General features: G+C 38.7%; 2 protein-coding genes across 4 annotated transcripts; one reads left to right on the top strand and one right to left on the bottom strand.

The window, feature by feature from the left end:
* Nucleotides 1-1,994: 1,994 nt before the first annotated feature.
* LOC147499071 (tubby-like F-box protein 3) lies at nt 1,995-15,683 on the top strand. 3 transcript variants are annotated; one of them, XM_086560886.1, is made up of 6 exons: nt 1,995-2,501; nt 3,218-3,305; nt 3,517-3,646; nt 3,731-3,910; nt 4,079-4,560; nt 5,118-15,683. In XM_086560886.1, the coding sequence occupies exons 1-5, from the start codon at nt 2,148-2,150 to the stop codon at nt 4,548-4,550; spliced, it is 1,224 nt and encodes a 407-aa protein (XP_086417012.1). In that variant the 5' UTR covers nt 1,995-2,147; the 3' UTR covers nt 4,551-4,560; nt 5,118-15,683. The 3 variants fall into 3 exon arrangements, with proteins under 3 accessions (XP_086417012.1, XP_086417013.1, XP_086417011.1); XM_086560887.1 differs by having other exon boundaries at nt 5,124-15,683; XM_086560885.1 differs by having other exon boundaries at nt 5,153-15,683.
* Nucleotides 14,511-16,526, bottom strand: BMY3 (beta-amylase 3). Its single transcript, XM_086560884.1, has 2 exons — nt 15,782-16,526; nt 14,511-15,700 (listed from the first exon to the last, which is right to left on the bottom strand). The coding sequence occupies exons 1-2, from the start codon at nt 16,277-16,279 to the stop codon at nt 14,810-14,812; spliced, it is 1,389 nt and encodes a 462-aa protein (XP_086417010.1). The 5' UTR covers nt 16,280-16,526; the 3' UTR covers nt 14,511-14,809.
* Between the last annotated feature and the right edge of the window lie 2,424 nt (nt 16,527-18,950).

An 18,950-nucleotide genomic window follows, 5' to 3' on the forward strand; every position in this document is an offset into this window, starting at 1 on the left:
ATAGTCGTTGTCATCTAAGTAAATGTTTAGTTGGTTGCTGAATGAAAAAGACGACACTTAGTGGAATGCTTTTATTTTGGTTCCGAATTCTTGTAAACATCCATGCAATATTCCAAGGCAAGTCTCTGGGTGTTTTTATTTGGAGAAGAGGAATTAAGCCTGAATGCCTGATAAGAAACACAGCAAGTGGCCAAGTGAGGTGCTTACAATCTTACATACATCCTACTTCACCATGCAACTCACAGGCACGTTGTGGCGGCTTGTGTGCAACTCAAAACACTCTTCTTAAAAAATAAACACCTGATTTAAAGACTGCCCATTACTCAATCTATTTGTTGGCTCTTACTACAACAAATTGTGTGCCAATTGATGGGCGTTCTAGCTATCGAGATATGTCATCTCTGCTGGCAGTAGCTCCTCTTGGAAACGACAATGAGTGAAAGCAAGGCCCAAAATTTCGATATCGGTTAATATATCGGACCCGGATATATCGGATATATATCGGATTGGTTCTTTTGGTGACCAGTCTAAAGTTTCTAAAAAATATCGGATATCTCACCGATATCGCTCGGATTTCTCGCCCGATATATCCGGATATTTTGGAAATTTCAATATTAAATTATTAACAATTGGTCAAAAGTCAACCGATATATATCGATTATCTCGAAATATCGATTATCTCGGCGATATAAACTTTCATATCGGAAATTCCGATATATATCGGAAAAAAAAAGGGTTCAATATTAGGTGGATATATACCGGAAAAATGTACTAGTGAGATATCGGATATCTCGGCGATATTTTGGGCCCTGAGTGAAAGTGACCCAGTTGGCCAGTTCACTCGCCGTTTATATATGTTCCCATCATATAATAGGTCCCATAAGTTTAGTAATCATCCAATCCAATTGATGATGGTTTATTATTGATATATTTTTTAGTGGACAAGCTAGGACTTGTATTTTGCCTTGGACCCTTGGTTACTGTATCTATCTATCTATCTATGTGTTCAGTGTTTGCCCCAAGAACAATCCCAAAATCTGGATTGTATTTGCCATTTATGTACTTTATGTAAAACACACTCTTAGTACACTGCTATAATCTATATAACAACATGAAAAAGATTCATTTTTTCCTTGATTTAATTTGGACTGAAGAATATTTTCATTTTTTTAACCAAAGGTTAATGAAATTATAGCATCATAATACTTCCATTTTCAATTTTTCAGAGTATATGTTATTGATAACTTCATGGCATTATGGAGAAAAACCAGACCATCTAATGGACGATTATTATATCAGATTCTGGTTCTTTTTCTCAACAGACATCTTCTTTTGTCAACGACTGTCTTAATATAGAAAAAAAAAATCAGCAGAAAATTTCCCTACTCCCTTTATTTTAGTCTTTGAAATCGCCAAATTGAGTGTTAGGAGAAGAGATAAAGTAGCTGTTACATCCGTCAGTATCTATGTAAAGTGGTTAAGTGGGTGGCTGGGTTGCATGAGCATATTTTGGGTTGCATTGGTTGCATATCACTCAATCATTTCCAACCCAATAAGAGAAGATAAGTGGCTGTAGGTATATGAACGACTGGCATTAGGTGGATCAATAATTGACTACTTAATGCAGGCATAGTTATTAGTTAGAACTTTAATTTAGAAATTAGATAATCATGTACTAACTAACGTACAAAACTAACATACTAAAACTTGTTTAGACATAAATAAACCTACACACCATAAAACATGTCGACATCACCGCCAACTGTGACTAATCATCCATCGAGATTATTAACTTAACAAGTGTCTCTTTAATTATCAAACTCTCCACTAGACACGACATCCCTTGTCCCCAAGTACGTGATTCCAAACACAACCTTAACTAGCACATTCAGTGATTAGTGGGACAACGTATCGGAAAGTGATGAAACTTTGGAAATTTCGGATTTCGGGACATTTTAATCTTATCACTGAAATTACGAAAAATAAATAAAAAAAAAAAATTCTCATTAACATCGCTTGGCGACTCATTACAAATAAAAAACCCTTCTCCCAATTCTTCTCCATGATGTAAGCTTTCGATCGGTACCACTTTATAAATTAATCTTTGGAGTTATTGGTAATTTAGTTTGATTTTTTATCCATTGGCAATGTCTTTTAAGAGTATGATTCAAGATATGAAAGGAGAGATTGGTAATATATCTAGAAAAGGGTTTGAAGTGAAGCTAAGTTATGGATTAAAATCGAAATCGCATAATAATAATAGACTAGTACAAGAAGATGTTGAGGTATTGATGATGAAACAAAGTTGTTGGGCTAATTTACCACCTGAGCTATTGAGAGAAGTGTTAGTGAGGATCGAGGCGTCCGAGAGTATGTGGCCACCGAGGAAGTGTGTTGCTGCGTGTGCTGGTGTTTGTAGGAGTTGGAGAGAGATTATGAAGGAGATTGTTAAAGTGCCTGAGTTGTCTGGCAAGTTGACGTTTCCGATTTCGTTGAAACAGGTTCGATATTTTTTTTTTACTGATTGGTTTTGATTTTTATTTGAATAGTTTTATTTTTATGCATCAATGTCTATTTGGGGTAGAAACCTATTATGTTAGGGAAAATAATTGTTATATGTTGTGCTGGTTCTAAATAAAATCAGCATATGCTCTACTGATGTCTTATAATTTATATTACTTGTGATTTAGTTTAGATAGTCTCAGCCCTCAGGTGCATAATTTTTATCTAAATCAGAAACTATTACTATAGAATTACTGTTCAGTCCTTTAATTGAATTCAGTGAGTTGAGGAGTCCACAGACCTTACCTAATACTGACTCCCGATTATTAGTCTTTGCCACTGATCTGTTAATGTTTTTGTTAAGTGATAATAATGCTGCCTCCAGAGAACAATTTGCATGATAATCTTACCAGATGTCAAATCAAAAGTTCGGATTTATCCTTATAATGAACTTAGAACAAAGATAATGTCCACGGGCATCCTGCACATACCTAAATGTTTCATTTGTCTCTCATAAGTAGTAGTTTACAGCAATCAGCTTCTGTTTTATAGGACATTGCTCCTCATTTGGCAGCAACACAGAATTTTTCTGCAAGCCATGTAGGAAATCCATACCTGGCATGTGGTACTATTCAAGCATACTGCATCTGTATCCTTTGCACTACTTTCTTTATAATTCTAGACTGTAATCACCTAAAATGGTTGTGGTATGCAGCCAGGCCCGAGGGATTCAATCATCCAGTGTTTCATAAAGCGGAACAGGGCCGCACAAACATATCATCTTTACCTTGGCTTAACTCAAGGTAAGAATTGAATTTTATAGGTTGGTATGTTGTTTCTTACCTATTTCAGGTCCTATTTAAATTGATTCGGATTGGAGTTAAATTTCCTTGTTATTCGTTCATGCTGTAGAATTCTTAACAGAAGAGCCCACACTGAAAACTCTAATAATCATGTCTATAGATAGCAAACTCTAAGCTTCTTGTTTCTCGGATTTTTTGTTATTCTCGACAGCACTCACTGACAACGGAAAACTCCTTCTGGCTGCACGCAAATGTCGACGAACGACCTGCACAGACTATATCATATCCTTAGATACTGATGACATGTCAAAGGGGAGTATGACTTACATCGGGAAGTTGAGGTTAGATTCAAATGATAAACAAAATAAATAGTCACATTCTCCTTTTATGTTGGGCTGCAATTCACTTTTTTGCTACTTTGACAGATCGAATTTTTTGGGAACCAAGTTTGTGATATATGATAGCCAGCCTCCTCATGCTGGAGCCACGGTAGCCAAAAGTCGCTCTAATAGGCTGGTGGGTTTGAAACAAGTCTCTCCTAGAGTACCTGCTGGTAACTATCCAGTAGCTCAGATTACGTATGAGTTAAACGTCTTAGGTTCCAGGTGAGAATTTGTGCAAGTAGATGTATATGGATTCACATGAGAGCTTACTCTGTGTCTATAAATGTGTTAAGTCCTGTATGACTGCTGTTAATATATGTAATTTCCTTTATGCTTATGTCTTGAATAACAACTAATCCCAATAGTTTAATTATTATGTGGAGCAAGTAGGGGCCCTAGAAGAATGCAGTGTACCATGAATGCGATCCCTGCCTCTGCAATTGAAGCAGAAGGAATGGCTCCCACACAGACGGAATTTCTACCCAACAACCTGGATTCATTACCATCAATCCCATTTTTCAGATCTAAATCAACTCGTGTAGAAAATCTTCCATCAGGACCTGTGGCGGGTCATAAAGGAGCCTTGGTACTAAAGAACAAATCTCCCAGGTGGCATGAGCAGCTGCAATGCTGGTGTCTTAATTTTCGTGGTCGGGTAACAGTTGCTTCAGTAAAGAATTTTCAGCTTGTGGCTACACCAGAAAATGGTGCGCAAATTGGGCAGGAGCATGAGAAAGTCATTCTTCAATTTGGCAAAATAGGAAAGGATTTATTCACCATGGATTTTCAGTACCCAATCTCAGCATTCCAGGCCTTTGCTATTTGCCTCAGTAGCTTTGACACCAAGATTGCTTGTGAATGATGGACAAAAGGTATGATTCTACCTTTTAAAATTACATTATATATCTTAATTGTATCGTAACATAAATTTGTTTAGCAATAACGATGCTGCAGACACATCATGCTAGGAGTTAGGCCTATATAGCCCATAGAATATAATGATTGAGAACCTAACCCTACCTTCAGATGTTTTATGAGTTGTTCAACGGACCTAGTAAGGTGCACTCCCTAGATTGATTGTAATAAATAATAACTATTATCTTAGCTGGAAGCGGAGATGTGGCACTCCCCAAGAAAATGGACGCCTGGCGTAACAACTCCATGGATGTGTCGTCGTTGTAGGGTTTCACTTGATGATGTTTGTTTCCCAACGAAGTTATTGGCCTTTTAGATGGTCAATAAGACAACTATCGCAAGAGTACCAACAAATCTATTGATGAAACTCTCAATTTAGCATTACTAGTTTTCATCCTCTGGGCCACACGACTTTTTGACTTTTGATAGTAATTGCTCATCAGTATGTCCTGAACTAAGTTTTGACAACTTATGATGCTGTTCACCGATAACATTTTCACCTTTTCATTTAAAGCATCAGTGACGTTAGTTTACTTGGTCCTGGAGCAGGAGATGATTTGAACCTCGTTAAAAGAGTATCCAAGGACGTAATACCGATTGCCTCCGAAGTCATAGCACAGATAACAGATGGCTGCATGCGTGGACAATCTTGATTTCTCGAATCTGTCTGCATCTGCACTGTATTTTCACTTTATTGTTTGTGTACATAACTATTTTGAAATATGAGAAGAATGCATGGTGCATCATGTTTGCATCTGTTAATTTAAAAAGGTACAGACAGACGTCACGTGGGAGATTTCCTTGTTTCTTAAGCTGTTTAAATGTTGTGCTTGATATTTAATTTGAAAGAGGTGATTTTCCCATCACATGATTCTCTGTCTTGTGTTCCACTACCCATAACCCTTGATTCAGTCACCCAGTTTCTCGTTAATGTTTTGACTTGTACAATCTGTAGATCTACCGCCCCTGATGCATATCTTGGTTGTGTTGGTTCTTTCATTTGTCCCCAGTTTTCGGCTGTTGTGTCCTTCATTCCTTATTGGCTGTTAGTGTTACTGAAACCGTAGGTTAAGAATCTTTTACAACATGATAAACTAAAACATACAAGGTTTTGATTATACGAGATAAACTCAACATACCCATCAATAGTTAATTATACAAGGTTTTGACTAAATCCAAAAAATATATTTGACAATGCCGGTATTAAAGAAAAGAAGAAATAAAATACAAGGTTAAAATCTAGTTTGTTTCTTGTTTCTTGTTAGGGTTTAGGTGGAACCTCAAAACTCCAAAATTCATAAAGATTCTGAACCAACAGATTGACGGTTGTAGTTAATCCCAGTATATTATTAGGTTATGCCGTTATGGCCAATAGACAGTCTTGTATATTACTATCGGATATACTATATTGTATGCTCTCATTTCTCTGTCATATATTGGCGTAAAGCAGAAACAACGAGTATCAATCCATGGAGTTCATGGCAACTGGTTCACTGTTCCAACCAATCCCCTTCTTCAAACAAGCAGAATCTTCGAATAGGGTTCCATTGTTTCAATCCTTCTCAACCCAAGTACCCCTCTTCTATCGGTGAAAAACAACATAACTTCGATAAAAAGTTGCAAGTTTTCCTTAAAAGATTCAAACTATATGGCCAAGTATGTTTTGCGTTAGAAGAAAGGGAAGATGGAGAAAGAAATTGGATTACGTTTACAGAACTTGTAGAAGTTACTGTGAAAGCGTTAAAATCTTTGCTAAAACCTGCTATGGTTGCAATTATTTTAGGATTAGTACTCAGTTACTCACGCATGACCCGTATTTGGCTTTAGCTAGTGGGACATGGGTGGAAGCAAAGTCGGTAAAACCTTTGGGTGATGATACCATAGGTCTAGGGGTCGAACCCGCCAGCATCAAAGGTCTAGGGGTCGAACCCGCCAGCATCAAAGAGTTACTGATTTCATTTAAAACAGGTTTGCCAATAAAAAAAAATGATATGGGTGGAAGCTTTTCGAAAGTTATTCTTATTCGGATAGCCAATGTGGTAATAAGCCTTCATGATGGTGGCGGCAATGTTGGTGATGGTGGGGGTATGGCTAGTATGTACTTTATTAGTTGGCAGCATTTGGTTCCACTTCTCCAAATGTTACAAGTGTTATCAAAGTTCAGGTGTGTTGGTTAGGAACAGAGAGCGCGGTACAAAAACATCTTGATCATATTGCCGAGGTTTCAGATACATCGACCTGCGAAGGACTAAGGAAGCTCTTGAAAGAGACCGTATCAACTTTGCTACTTCATACAGATAGTAGTGTCTCCGGCTATTCATTTCATGAAAGTTACGCAAAGAACGCTTCAAACAAGTCTTACTTGAAGAACTTGCAAAATTTGACGAGGAAACACTAGTAAATGTTAACAACATCAAAAAAGGAAAATAACGAGGCAGGTATTTTGAGTGTGGCAAATTACAGGATCTGATTAACAATTTGCTTCTTTCTTAACGGCGTAATTTGATTACCAATGCAATTTGCTTCTTTCTTAACCGTGAAGCAAAAATAATTAACTTGTACCAATGGAGTTCATGGCAACTTGCTCCCTTTTACAGCCAATCCCCTTAATAAAAAAGTAAAATCTTTGAAACGGATTCCAAACTTTAAGGACAAGTATGTTTCGAATGCGCAGAAACGGAGTATAGAGTTAGAACTTGGAAGATGGGGAAAGAAACCAGTTTATGATTGAAGAAGTACGTTGTAGAAGCTATTCTATAAGTGTTAAAATCATTGCGAGGACCTGTCATGGCTGCTATCATGATAGGGTTTGTACTCATGTACGGTCCATATTTGCGTTTAGCTGCTTCAGGTGGGAGTATGGGTGGACACATCTCTCGTTCAGCTTCGTCTTCTTCCTATTCACGATACCACCGCTCACAGTCCTCTTCTGCACATGACAATGTCCATAATAAGACACTTCGTGATGATGAGGCATCATTTCCTCCTGGTGGTGTAGTTTTGATTGTATTTGTTTTGTTTTTTGTTATAATGATTTTGATTGCAGGAGTTTGTCCACGGCATACAACTGCAAGTGTTATCAAGCTTCAAGTTTGTTGGTTAGGCACGGAGATGGATGTACAAAAACATCTTGATCGGATTGCCGAGGTTTCAGATACATCGACCTGCAAAGGATTGAGGAAGCTCTTGAAAGAGACCACAGCAGCTTTGCTTCAGTATACAGATAGTAGTGTCTCTGGTTTTTCATTTGCTGAATTCAAAACAATTCCTCAGAAAATTACATCAGTACATCACTTCATACATTTAAGTCTAGCATAAGCAGTCAGGATTTTGCAGCGCGCTATGGAGTGTAACCGTATGAGTGTATGACCTATTTTTTTATTTCTTTAATTTGCTTGGAAAGCTAGAAAGATATTGAAAAACAAAAGTTGTACAAGAGTGTAAAGAGGGGGTAAAAACTAAAAAGTGCACTCTTGGTCAATGAGCATTATGTACATCAAAACTCAGGAAAGTACTGCTCGTGAGCCAAGGGGACTTTTACATCCTTATAACTTTTCCGGACTCTGAAGCTGTATAAAATATTTATAACATAAAAAATGTGCTCATGTTTCTAGGATTAATTAACCTAACTTTTACATGCAAAAATGGAGGAGAGGTCTCGCGGCCATGTAAAATCTGCCAAATTTTGATGATTGTATGTGAAAAAACCAGCAGATTTTGCGCCATTTAACGAAATGCCATATCATTTTGTTCTCTGTGCTGCTGCCATAGTTCGGAATGGATTTGTCGGAATGTAAAGCAGTTTGTGTATGAACCCCTTTCATACACACTAATCTTACATGTCTCCACTCCTCGGTTTCATGCTGAAGATGAGAAATACTCGCCATTTGAATTGATCAGCTGAACCCTTTTGGGTTGCTTCCGTACCCCCGAGCCCTTCTCAGAAGATTAAGCTGTGCCGTAGTTCTCCTCTTTTCCTTCTCTCTCTCTCCTCTCCTCTTTATAACTCCTTTTCTCTTTCTAACTTCCTCACTTTTCTGATTCGTTGATCTCCCTTTCATCCTGTGTCCACTATCTCTCCATGTGTCGCCTAGGTCCCTTGGCAGTTAGGGTTCCGCGAACCTGATATATTACAGTATGTTCTTTTCTTTACTATTTCCCATCTGGCCCACTTGCCACATATAACCTCTCATATCACGAATATGACTACTACAGATGCCCCCTCTCGGATTCGTCAATGAAGACGGTGGACCCGAGAAGACCTTGACCTCTCTTGTATTCGTACTTGAATTCCAAACTTGCATAGTACCATAGGACTTGATCTCACGTTTTTTGTATATTCCTCTGACACTAGCTGGATAGTGCAAAACATATCCGCGAAAGGCACATCCCCCCGCGGTCTCTGGCAGTTGGGGGCAGCTCAGTTTGCCCCCAGGTTGATTCCACGAAGGCTTATCCCACTACCATTCTGCGAAGGGTCTCTTCCCCTTGGCACTCACTCTTCACAATCCATCATCATGCCCACAAAGCGTCTCAACCCAGCTATCAACTCTCCTTCATAGAACTCACTACTAAGCCCACGGATGGTCTATTCCCTTTCGCTCTCACTCTTCAAACTCAACATATTGCCCGTGAAGGGTCTCATCCTCTTCTCCTCGGCGCTCTGTAAAACTCCACATCATGTTCGCAAAGGGCTCATCCCCTCCATTTCTCTTTTGTAGAACTCAACAATATATCCGCGAATGATCTCAACCCCTTCGCTCTCATTCGTAACACTCAACTTCTCCGTAAGGGTCTCATCCCATTCTCATCGGCACTCTGTAAAACTCCACATCATGTTCGCGAAAGGCTCCATCTCCCCCCCCGCTCTCTATGGTCACCTGTGAAGCTTGAGGGGCAGCTCAATTTGCCCCCCAGTTTGATTCGGACGTATAGTCCGCTGAAGGGCTCATCCCCCCCGCTATCTTTGGTCAGCTGTGAAGCTTGATGGGGCAACTTCGGTTTGCCCCTAAGTTTGATTCGACGTATAGTCCGCGGCGGCTCATCCCCCTCCATTTGTCTTTGGTCACCTTGAAACTTGATGGGGCATTTCGGTTTGCCCCAAGCTTTATTCGGACGTATAGTCCGCTGGGCGGCTCATCCCCCATCGTCTTTGGTCACGGTGGAAGCTTGATGGGGGCTTTTCGGTTTGCCCCAAGCTTGATTTGGACACTGCGGTCCATGAAGGGCTCATCCCCCCCGTTCTCTGGCTTTGAGGCAACTCATTTTACCCCAAGCTTGATTTGGACACTGCAATCCACGAAGGGCTCATCCCCCCGCCTCGGCCGGAGCGGCTCATTTTGCCCCAAGCTTGATTCGGACACTGTGGTCCACGAAGGGCTCATCCCCCCCGCTCTCGCTTCGAGGTAACTCATTTTGCCCCAAGCTTGATTTGGACGTTGCGGTCCATGAATGGCTCATCCCCCCCGCTCTGGCTTAGATACAGCTCAACTTTATCTCTTCCCACACGAGTAAACCAAGTATCCTCTAGTAAATATGTGAGGACAAATTCTTAAGGCATTAAGAAATAATAGTGTACATGTATGTAACTCGGTGCAAAGATATCATGCTCTTAATGTGAACTGTAAGTCACAACTACATAGTGATACCAGTAGACTCCGAGGTTCCCCATATAGCTAGTACGGGGCTCGGGGTCTTACTCAATGCTATATCATGCAATAAACATTTAATGCAGAAAGTAAACTCTTTGATGAGAATATAGTGTATGAAAACTAGGTAGTAAATGAGGTGAGATGGATCCATCTCCTACTACCAACTAAAACTCCGTTCGATTCCACGGTACCGCAAGTCTTTTTCTTTATCTATAACCTGAAACTTTCATGTTCGAGTATTGTATAAATAACACTTGAGATTCAATGAAGGATATTCCACATAAACATTTGCATACAAGACTAATGGCGATAATGTGCTCAAGATTATGTACAATCCGTCTTACCCCTGAGGTGTACAGTCTTGTTCTCCCACTCGTGATCTGCGGACTCCTAGAGCGAATAGCTCCACGGAATATCACGATGTTCAGGGACCCCTCAGCCTGTCCCTACATACATCTCTGCCAAGGATGGGGACAAGGCTTGCTTGCCCCCAGTATACGATAGGAATAGGAATCGACTACCCCAGTCTGGTCGCGGACTCAGATTGTGATACTTATATGATGGCTTGTCTATGGACAAGTATCGCTTTTCCCACTCGTGGTATGTGGATTAGGCCATCCTACTACCACACTAGCCCTAGTCCGCACACTACTAGTCCACCAATGCACACACTATGCCACCATTTCCCACACTATGCCATAGTCCACACACTACAACACAGCCCACACGCCATAAGTCCACCCACATTACTACTCTACACACTTGACCACAATAGATTATAATTTGGATTGCCGTAGTAATTCAATGAAGCAATGAATGTGACACAGTACTCATACATTTTGCAATAGTTCGCCATTCTTATGAACTTAACTTTATAGTCAATCCACTCCTACAATGACGGTTCGACGCTAAATTTAAGTAAAGCGGTGAACTTAGCACAAGCAAGCAAATGGAATCATGATACTCAACTTTAACATGCTATTAAGATATTAAAAAAGGTTAGTGCACATACCTTGCCCCAAGAGCAGAAGTGTTAATCTCAAAAGGGACGCAAGATTCACCTTGTATCGATGAAGCAAACATTAGATTATAAAATTCTTATTACGCCGGCAATAGAAGGCCAGTTGGTGGCTCGTAGCCGCGGATTTGCAGATGAAACTATTGATGGTGGTGTTCGTTATATTCTGTTTGATAGCACAAAGCATATCCAACTGCCCCAAGCTCTATCTTTACCTATGGGTCTGCAGATGGCTCCTCCCATCTGCCCTCATTCTTATGTGCAAGTTCAGCTAGTCCGAGAAATCACACGTATATTTATACAAACAATATATACAAACATTACTTTAAAGGCCTCAACGATACTTGACTCGTAGAAGCACACATTCATCTCTAGATAATGTGGACACAATAATTTTTACAACATAGACATCCTCATATAGGCTGACCATATCCAAATTTCAAACAGGACTAAGTTTTCCCCCTTCTACTCTAATAACAAACTTACTCAGAGCTCAAAGTTTTAGAACGGACAAACTATTTGATTGGGACAACAAATTCATTATAAAGACACAAGCCACAGTTCCAAACTCAATATCAGTTTTCAGCTCAACTCCATATGAGTCATTAAACTTTTAAATTAGGTGTAGTTCCAACAAAATTTGTCGTTTCATTAGTAATCACTAGGCCACATAAATAAAGTGGTGCTAGAACATGAATAAAATAAAACAAACATCAAACAAAGCTAACCATTCAGTGTCTGCACGCCACTTAACGAACTCAATTGAAGGTTGTCTCTCTCTTTCGCCACTCTAGTATATTGAACTCGAATCCATTGCTTCTTGTTGTATTTCCAGAGTTGTTTTTCTCTTTCGCGCATTTTATCGAATACCTACAATAAAACTCTAAAGAACCCCTTACAAAATTTAAGCGTGGATTCCTTTCTATGATTTTCATCGACCACAAATAGCGTTAGCGGCACTCTTACTTCTCACCCCATCTGCTATACTCACCTACTTGTTCCCCACAGACGGCGCCATTGTATGAACCCCTTTCATACATACTAATCTTACATGTCTCCACTCTTCGGTTTCATGCTGAAGATGAGAAATACTCACCATTTGAATTGATCAGCTGAACCCTTTTGGGTTGCCTACGTACCCCCGAGCCCTTCTCGGAGGATCAAACTATGTCGTAGTTCTCCTCTTTTCCTTCTCTCTTCTTCTCTCTCTCTCCTCTCCTCTTTATAACTCCTTTTCTCTTTCTAACTTTCTCTATTTTCTGGTTCGTTGATCTCCCTTTCATCGTGTGTCCACTACCTCTCCATGTGTCGCCTGGGTCCCTGGCAGTTAGGGTTCTGCGGACCTGATATACTGTAGTATGTTCTTTTCTTTACCATTTCCTATCCGGCCCACTTGCCACATATAATTAATATAACCTCTCATGTCCCGAATATGACCACTAAAGTTTGTTTCTTGTTTGCAGAGTTAATTAGGAAGAATCTCAAAACTCCAAACATCTTCTTGTGGAATAAACCTTACATATGAATTTGTATTATGTTTATGGCCTTTGTTTCATATACAAGTTTTTGGATCCGAGCACTCTTGGCAGTAAATTCTCCTAATTAAAAATCTTACTGAAATTGGAATTCACTGCTCACTCAAATTAGATTTTTCCACCTAAGATTGTCTCTGCCCTTCGATCAATGGAGTTCATGGCAACCGGTTCAGTTTTACAACCAATGCCCTTCCTCAAAGACGCAAGATCTGTGAATATGATTCCATTTTTTCAATCCTTCTCAACCCAAGTACCTCTTTTATCGGTGAAAAACAACACAACTTTGGTGAAAAGTTGCAAGTTTTGCTCAAGAGATTCAAACTATAAGGTCAAGTACAAAAAAACGGAGTATAGTGTTGGAAGATAAGGAAAGAAAGCAGTTTGTGTTTGAAGAAGTTGTAGAAGTTATTCTGGAAGTGTTAAAATCTTTGCGAGGACCTGCCATCGCTGCTATTATGTTAGGCTTAGTACTCACGTTTGATCCATATTTGGCTTTAGCTTCTTCAGGTGGGAGTATGGGTGGAGACTGCTCGTCTTCCTCTTCTGTCTTCTTCCTCTTATTCAGATGACGATTATGCTTCACGTCGTCATGATGCTAGTGATGTTGGTTTTGGTGACTGTTCTATTATTGCTTTCTTTTTGTTTTTTCTGGTAGCAGTATCTGGTTCCTCTTATCCAAGTGATACAAGTGTTATCAAGCTTCAAGTTTGTTGGTTAGGCACGGAAAGGGTGGTGCAGAAACATCGACCTGCAAAGGATTGAGGAAGCTCTTGGAAGAGACCACAGCAGCTTTGCTTCAGCATACAGATAGTAGTGTCTCCGCTTTTTCATTTGCTGAAGTAAAAACAACAACCTGGGACGCAAAAGAACTCTTCAAACAAATTTTAGCAGAAGAAAGTGCGAAGTTTGACGAGGCAGATAAACAAGGTTGATTGCAGCAATGGTTACATTGTGGTAACCATCTTGGTAAGGGCGGAAGGCAAACATATAGTTGCTCCCATCACTAGCAAAGCAGCGTTGAGGGAGGCCTTGCAAAAGCTTAGGTCCACGTATAGCAAAATTTAGGCCATTCGGGTGATGTGGACTCCCCAGCTCGAAAATGATAGTCTTTCAGAGAAGGAGTTGCTTGAAGCATATGCTGTCCTGAAGCCCAGTAAAAGCTGGACCTAACCTCAATGATGCGTCATTTGTAGGGATAAATGTTATTCGTCCAAATAAGAGAAGTTCCCCAGTGAGTACAATTCATGTTAATTTGTAAGTATTAGATGGTTCGAGTTTTTTCAGAAAAAACTGCTTCTCAAAAAATTTACATTAATACGTAAGTTTAAACATCAATGTCGAGCATAAACAGTTTGTATTTCGCAGCTTACAACATTTGAAGTATGACATACAAAGTCTGAGCTCTAACATATCAAAGAGCAGAGTTTTAAAGATCAACACGTTTGGGGTTAGGTTTTACGTACCTGATGCTCATCAAAGCCATACCAGGGCAGAACCATCTCGAGAAGTTGTACAGCCGCATAGTTAATATCTGCCACAGTTCACTCGGTTAATTTTTGTCACCTGCAAGGCTGCTTGTGCATAGTCCAAGTACCAGCAGATCGTTGTGTGTAACACCTACATTCTATAACTCAAAATGTATTGACTATACAAGCATAAACACACTTCAAAACAGAAAACCTAAGAGGGAAACCCCAACAGTATCACTCATAACTTTAATCCATATTATAATAGGTTGTAACAGTGGCATATTGCCTAACAAGTACATTGATTTCCTTATCCAGATGGGTGCAGAAGAACACGACTTCTTCTACTAGCCCAGGAATCTGTTAAATAATACAATCTACTGTTATCTACATTGTGATAACTATCTTCAACCGGATCAACAAAGGTTTGCTAAGAAGAACACCCACGTTGTGGCAATTTCACCCAATACTCTACTCTTATATGGTTCTAATTAATTCATTCTATTTACAAGAATTACATTAATTTACCACTCTTCCTAAGCTTCTTGCATCTGTAGATCTTTTTCAGACTCTGAAGCTGTAGATAATGATAATGCTGCTTCCTCTTCCTCAGGCATGTCATCTGAATGCAAATCAGGCTGGTCAAGACTCCTAACAAACTCAGTAAAGGAGGGGAAGTGAGCTGGGGAGAAGAAATACGCTCCCATTCTCTGATATGTGAATAAATCCACAATCTCAGTGTCTACTATAAGATTTTGCTTAATCTGGTCTAGACCATCTCGAGTCCTTGAAATTTTAGAATTCTCACCATATATCTTTACCCCATGCTTTCTGCAAGCATTCTTAATTTGTGAAAGCAATAAATCAGGACTAGAAAGCAAACCAAGACCCTGGTGTTTGTCAGATAATTCCATGCCTGGTAGAACCATCCTGCATGAATTCCTTGCAAACATGTCGGCTATAGCATCGTAACCATCTCTGGCAACTGTGTTGTAGAACCCAGCGGTAACTTCACAAGGGTGTGATCTCATCTTGTACCATGCGTGCAAAAGTGGGATTTTGCCAGATATGTTGACAAAAGAATCGCTGAAAGTAGCGGAAGCAAGTGAGAGGAGGCGCTCACCATGTGACACGAGTTGGCTTGAGTACCAAGAGAGAAAGAAATCACCATATGGAGTCTCCCATGATCCCCCATTGTCTTTGAAGAAGGAACTAGAGGAGGGAGCCTCGTAATATATAGGCGCGTCATGGGGACCGCCAAGCCCCCATAGAGCATTTCCTGTTTCTTGAGCATGTTGTTTCAGATGATTAAGCATATGTTTGTCATAACACTGAAATTCTCCAGCTCCTGAAACCTCGCCAGCTTTGGCTAATGGACAGGAAGGGTATCTAAGCTCTCCATTTGCTCCCAAACCCACAGAGATATCCTAATAATAGTAACAAGAACACCAATTAGATCTCCTATATATTAAATACAACGATAAACAAACTAGTACAAATCTACTTACTGTGATTGTTGATCCCATGAAAGCAGAGAAGGACGATTTAAAGCTCTCGAAAAACCCTTGGTAAACTTGCATAGGAGTTTTCCCATCAAGAACAGGAAGACCATCTACACCAAAAGATAAACACTCTCTATACCGACTTCCAGACCGATCTGTGAAGAAAATATCAGGTTGTCCTTGTCCAATTTTTGATATCCATAATGGTAATGGAATATTATCTTCTTTCGACCCATGAAAACACAACGTAACGCGTAAATTGAGACCCGAATCTTGCACCATCTTTGCAATAGCTAAGTAAGCCGACCACTCATATTTTCCCATTCCTTCCTTCTCAACTATTCCCCACCATATTGGTAACTCCACACCTTCACATCCTAAAAGCTTCAAAGCTTTTAGCCCAACACCAATTGCTCTAACATGGTTTATTGTATTACAATCAGAAACTGCATCCACAGGTAGGCCTACATATAATAATTGCTGTGTTGAATTATTATTCTCCATGAGTATACTAGGCTGCGATGACACCACCTTCACAGCGAGTTGAATAATACGAGCTTTATAACTCCATTTCTTCTTGCTAAAATTCAAAGAAATGAGCTTGTTCGATTTACAGAAGCCCAAGTGTTGTTTATTTGACGAAATTATCGCCTTGGAACATCCATTAATGAAGTTGCCATTGAGCCAAACAGGGCTTAAGGAGAAGGGTGTGAATGGAATTTTAGAAATTTTGAGAGGGTGTGTTGAATGTGGATTTAAGGCATGGTTTATGGTTTATATAGAAGAGAAAAGTAAATAGTGAAACGTGTCGGGATTCTAGAAGATGATAAAAGAAAAAGAAAAAACGTCGATGCGGGGTTGTAAGTTTTGGATTATCGAAAAAAAGACGTGGCTTATTTGCTTTTGAAAAAATTAACTGTTTAAGCTAAATTATTGGTATCTTTTGAGATTTGTGATGCAAATATGCAATCATGCTAGGCTGTGTATTTTTTTTTATTAATAGTTTTAACTAAAACAACCAAACTTAAGAATTGGCATGCTTTCCAGGTTTCCAACGGGCAACGGCAAATCCAACTACTCTAACCAAATACTGACAAACTTTGAAAATATATAAAATGGCGATGTGCCAAGTTTGTATTGATCAATATCGGATTAATGGATTTTCATATCCCAGTTTTTACCGATTTTTTAACTTTTTTCTCACCGAAAAACATTGAGTCTATCTAAAAAAAAAAATTATTAAAATATACTAGCATAAATTATTGTATTAATAATAATATTACCCAATTAAGTGTAGATATTTTCCTCAAAAAAAAAGAAAGCCTATGCATTATCGCTTCTCAATCTCCTTATTCCTATAAATATTTAACGTAATATTTGTGTTTGACATATCCGTAGTACTCCAAAAAAGTTAGATGTGCATGAGAATTTGATATTTGGATTGAAAAATTTAGAAAATTTGGTATGTATTATATATTTTGAAAACGCGTCAAATATCATATTTTAAACCGATTAACCGATTAATCGCGATATCGCTCCTCAACCGATTAGTTTCAAAACCGATTTTACTTAGAGTGAATCCAAAGGCACCGAAACCAACTCAATATAAAATGGCAGCCAAGTTTTGGCTGGATTTTCATCCCATTTTTAAAACATTGAGTCGTATTAAGCTATACTAGCATAAGTGTAGATGGCAAAAGAAGCCTATGCACTATACTCCCAAAAAGCATGGATTCAAAATAAATTTGGTATAATCTATTTTATACGTGTTTAAGTTTCATATAAATAAGTAAACAAACATTAAGATACGACACCAATTTTTTTTTTTTTTTTTTTTTGAATGAGATTAGTAACTCTTTGATGTTGGCGGGGTTCGACCTCTAGTATCATCACCCAAAAGTTTTACCGATTTTGTTAGTCGGCACGTAGGAGTTAGACATACACCAACTCAGTAAATCTAAAGAGTTTTTAGCTTGCTAAAATATAAATATTAAAATTATTAAACTCTATGTAAGATACAATTTAAAGTTAAAAGACAATACATTCAAATTACAAAGAAACACCACGTAAAATCAATACAAAAGTGGTGGAATCTGGTATGTCATCTCCATGTCTTAGTAACAATCCATGACTTGCAACACAATTAATATGAATTAGCTGGAGTATGAAATGAGATAAACATGGTAGTAACATTGATACAATATAAAAACGTGCATGTTAATTCAAAGACACAGTACAATTCAACTAATTTTCAGTAGCACATGTTTCATAAGTTAGTAAAAAAAAAAAAAATGCAATCACTATTTGACCACACCCCACCAACAATTGAGATTAACCAAAACTCACCAATGTGCTTTTAACTGAGATTAATTGGTCTATATAGAATCTTTCAATAGACTGTAGTTGTCCAAGAGTTTACACTACCATGAACATTGGAAAATGTCTTAAAGACATGACAAAGACGACGCATAATCTCTGTATCATTTAAAATTAAAATCTTTCACTCCTCCCACAGGTCCATATGTGAAATTTCAAGTTACATCATTTTTGTAAAGGGCATCACCAATGGGACCTTGAATATGGTCATCTATCTTCAAATTTAAGAGAACAATATATAAATGGGATTCCAATGCAGCCTCTATATTGGCCCCTATAGTTATCATCCTTTAAAACTATCTCTATTTCTATCACATTTATAGAGGGCCTGGTTTGTTTTGCGAGATAGCACCAAAATGGATCATAATAATTTCAGTTGAGTGGTACCAATGAAGTTAGAAAAAGAAAAATAAATCACAATGAAATGTTACAATATGGGACTTGAACCCAAAACCTATGGGTCTTGGGCTATCTACACTTTCACCATGCCAATTTCACAAGAACTGAAAATTAATACAAGATTTAAAGTTAATTTTAAAGGTCAGCATTGTAGGACACAAAATATAAGGGTCTTCTATGTCCCTTCTCTCCTCTATACATGTCTTTAAAACGCTGATGTAGCCCTCTATCTTGAGGGCCTACATTGGTGATGCCCTAACAAGCATAACCAAAATACAGATCTCCTCAAACAATGTCTTAAGATACAATGAGTCGGTGAATTTTTTTGATATAATAGCTTCAATGCATGATACAATCTTGAAGTGATTGTATTGAAAACACATAATATTAAGGCTTATTG

This window comes from Coptis chinensis, chromosome 5 (assembly GCF_015680905.1).
Source record: "Coptis chinensis isolate HL-2020 chromosome 5, ASM1568090v1, whole genome shotgun sequence".
Lineage (NCBI taxonomy): Eukaryota > Viridiplantae > Streptophyta > Magnoliopsida > Ranunculales > Ranunculaceae > Coptis > Coptis chinensis.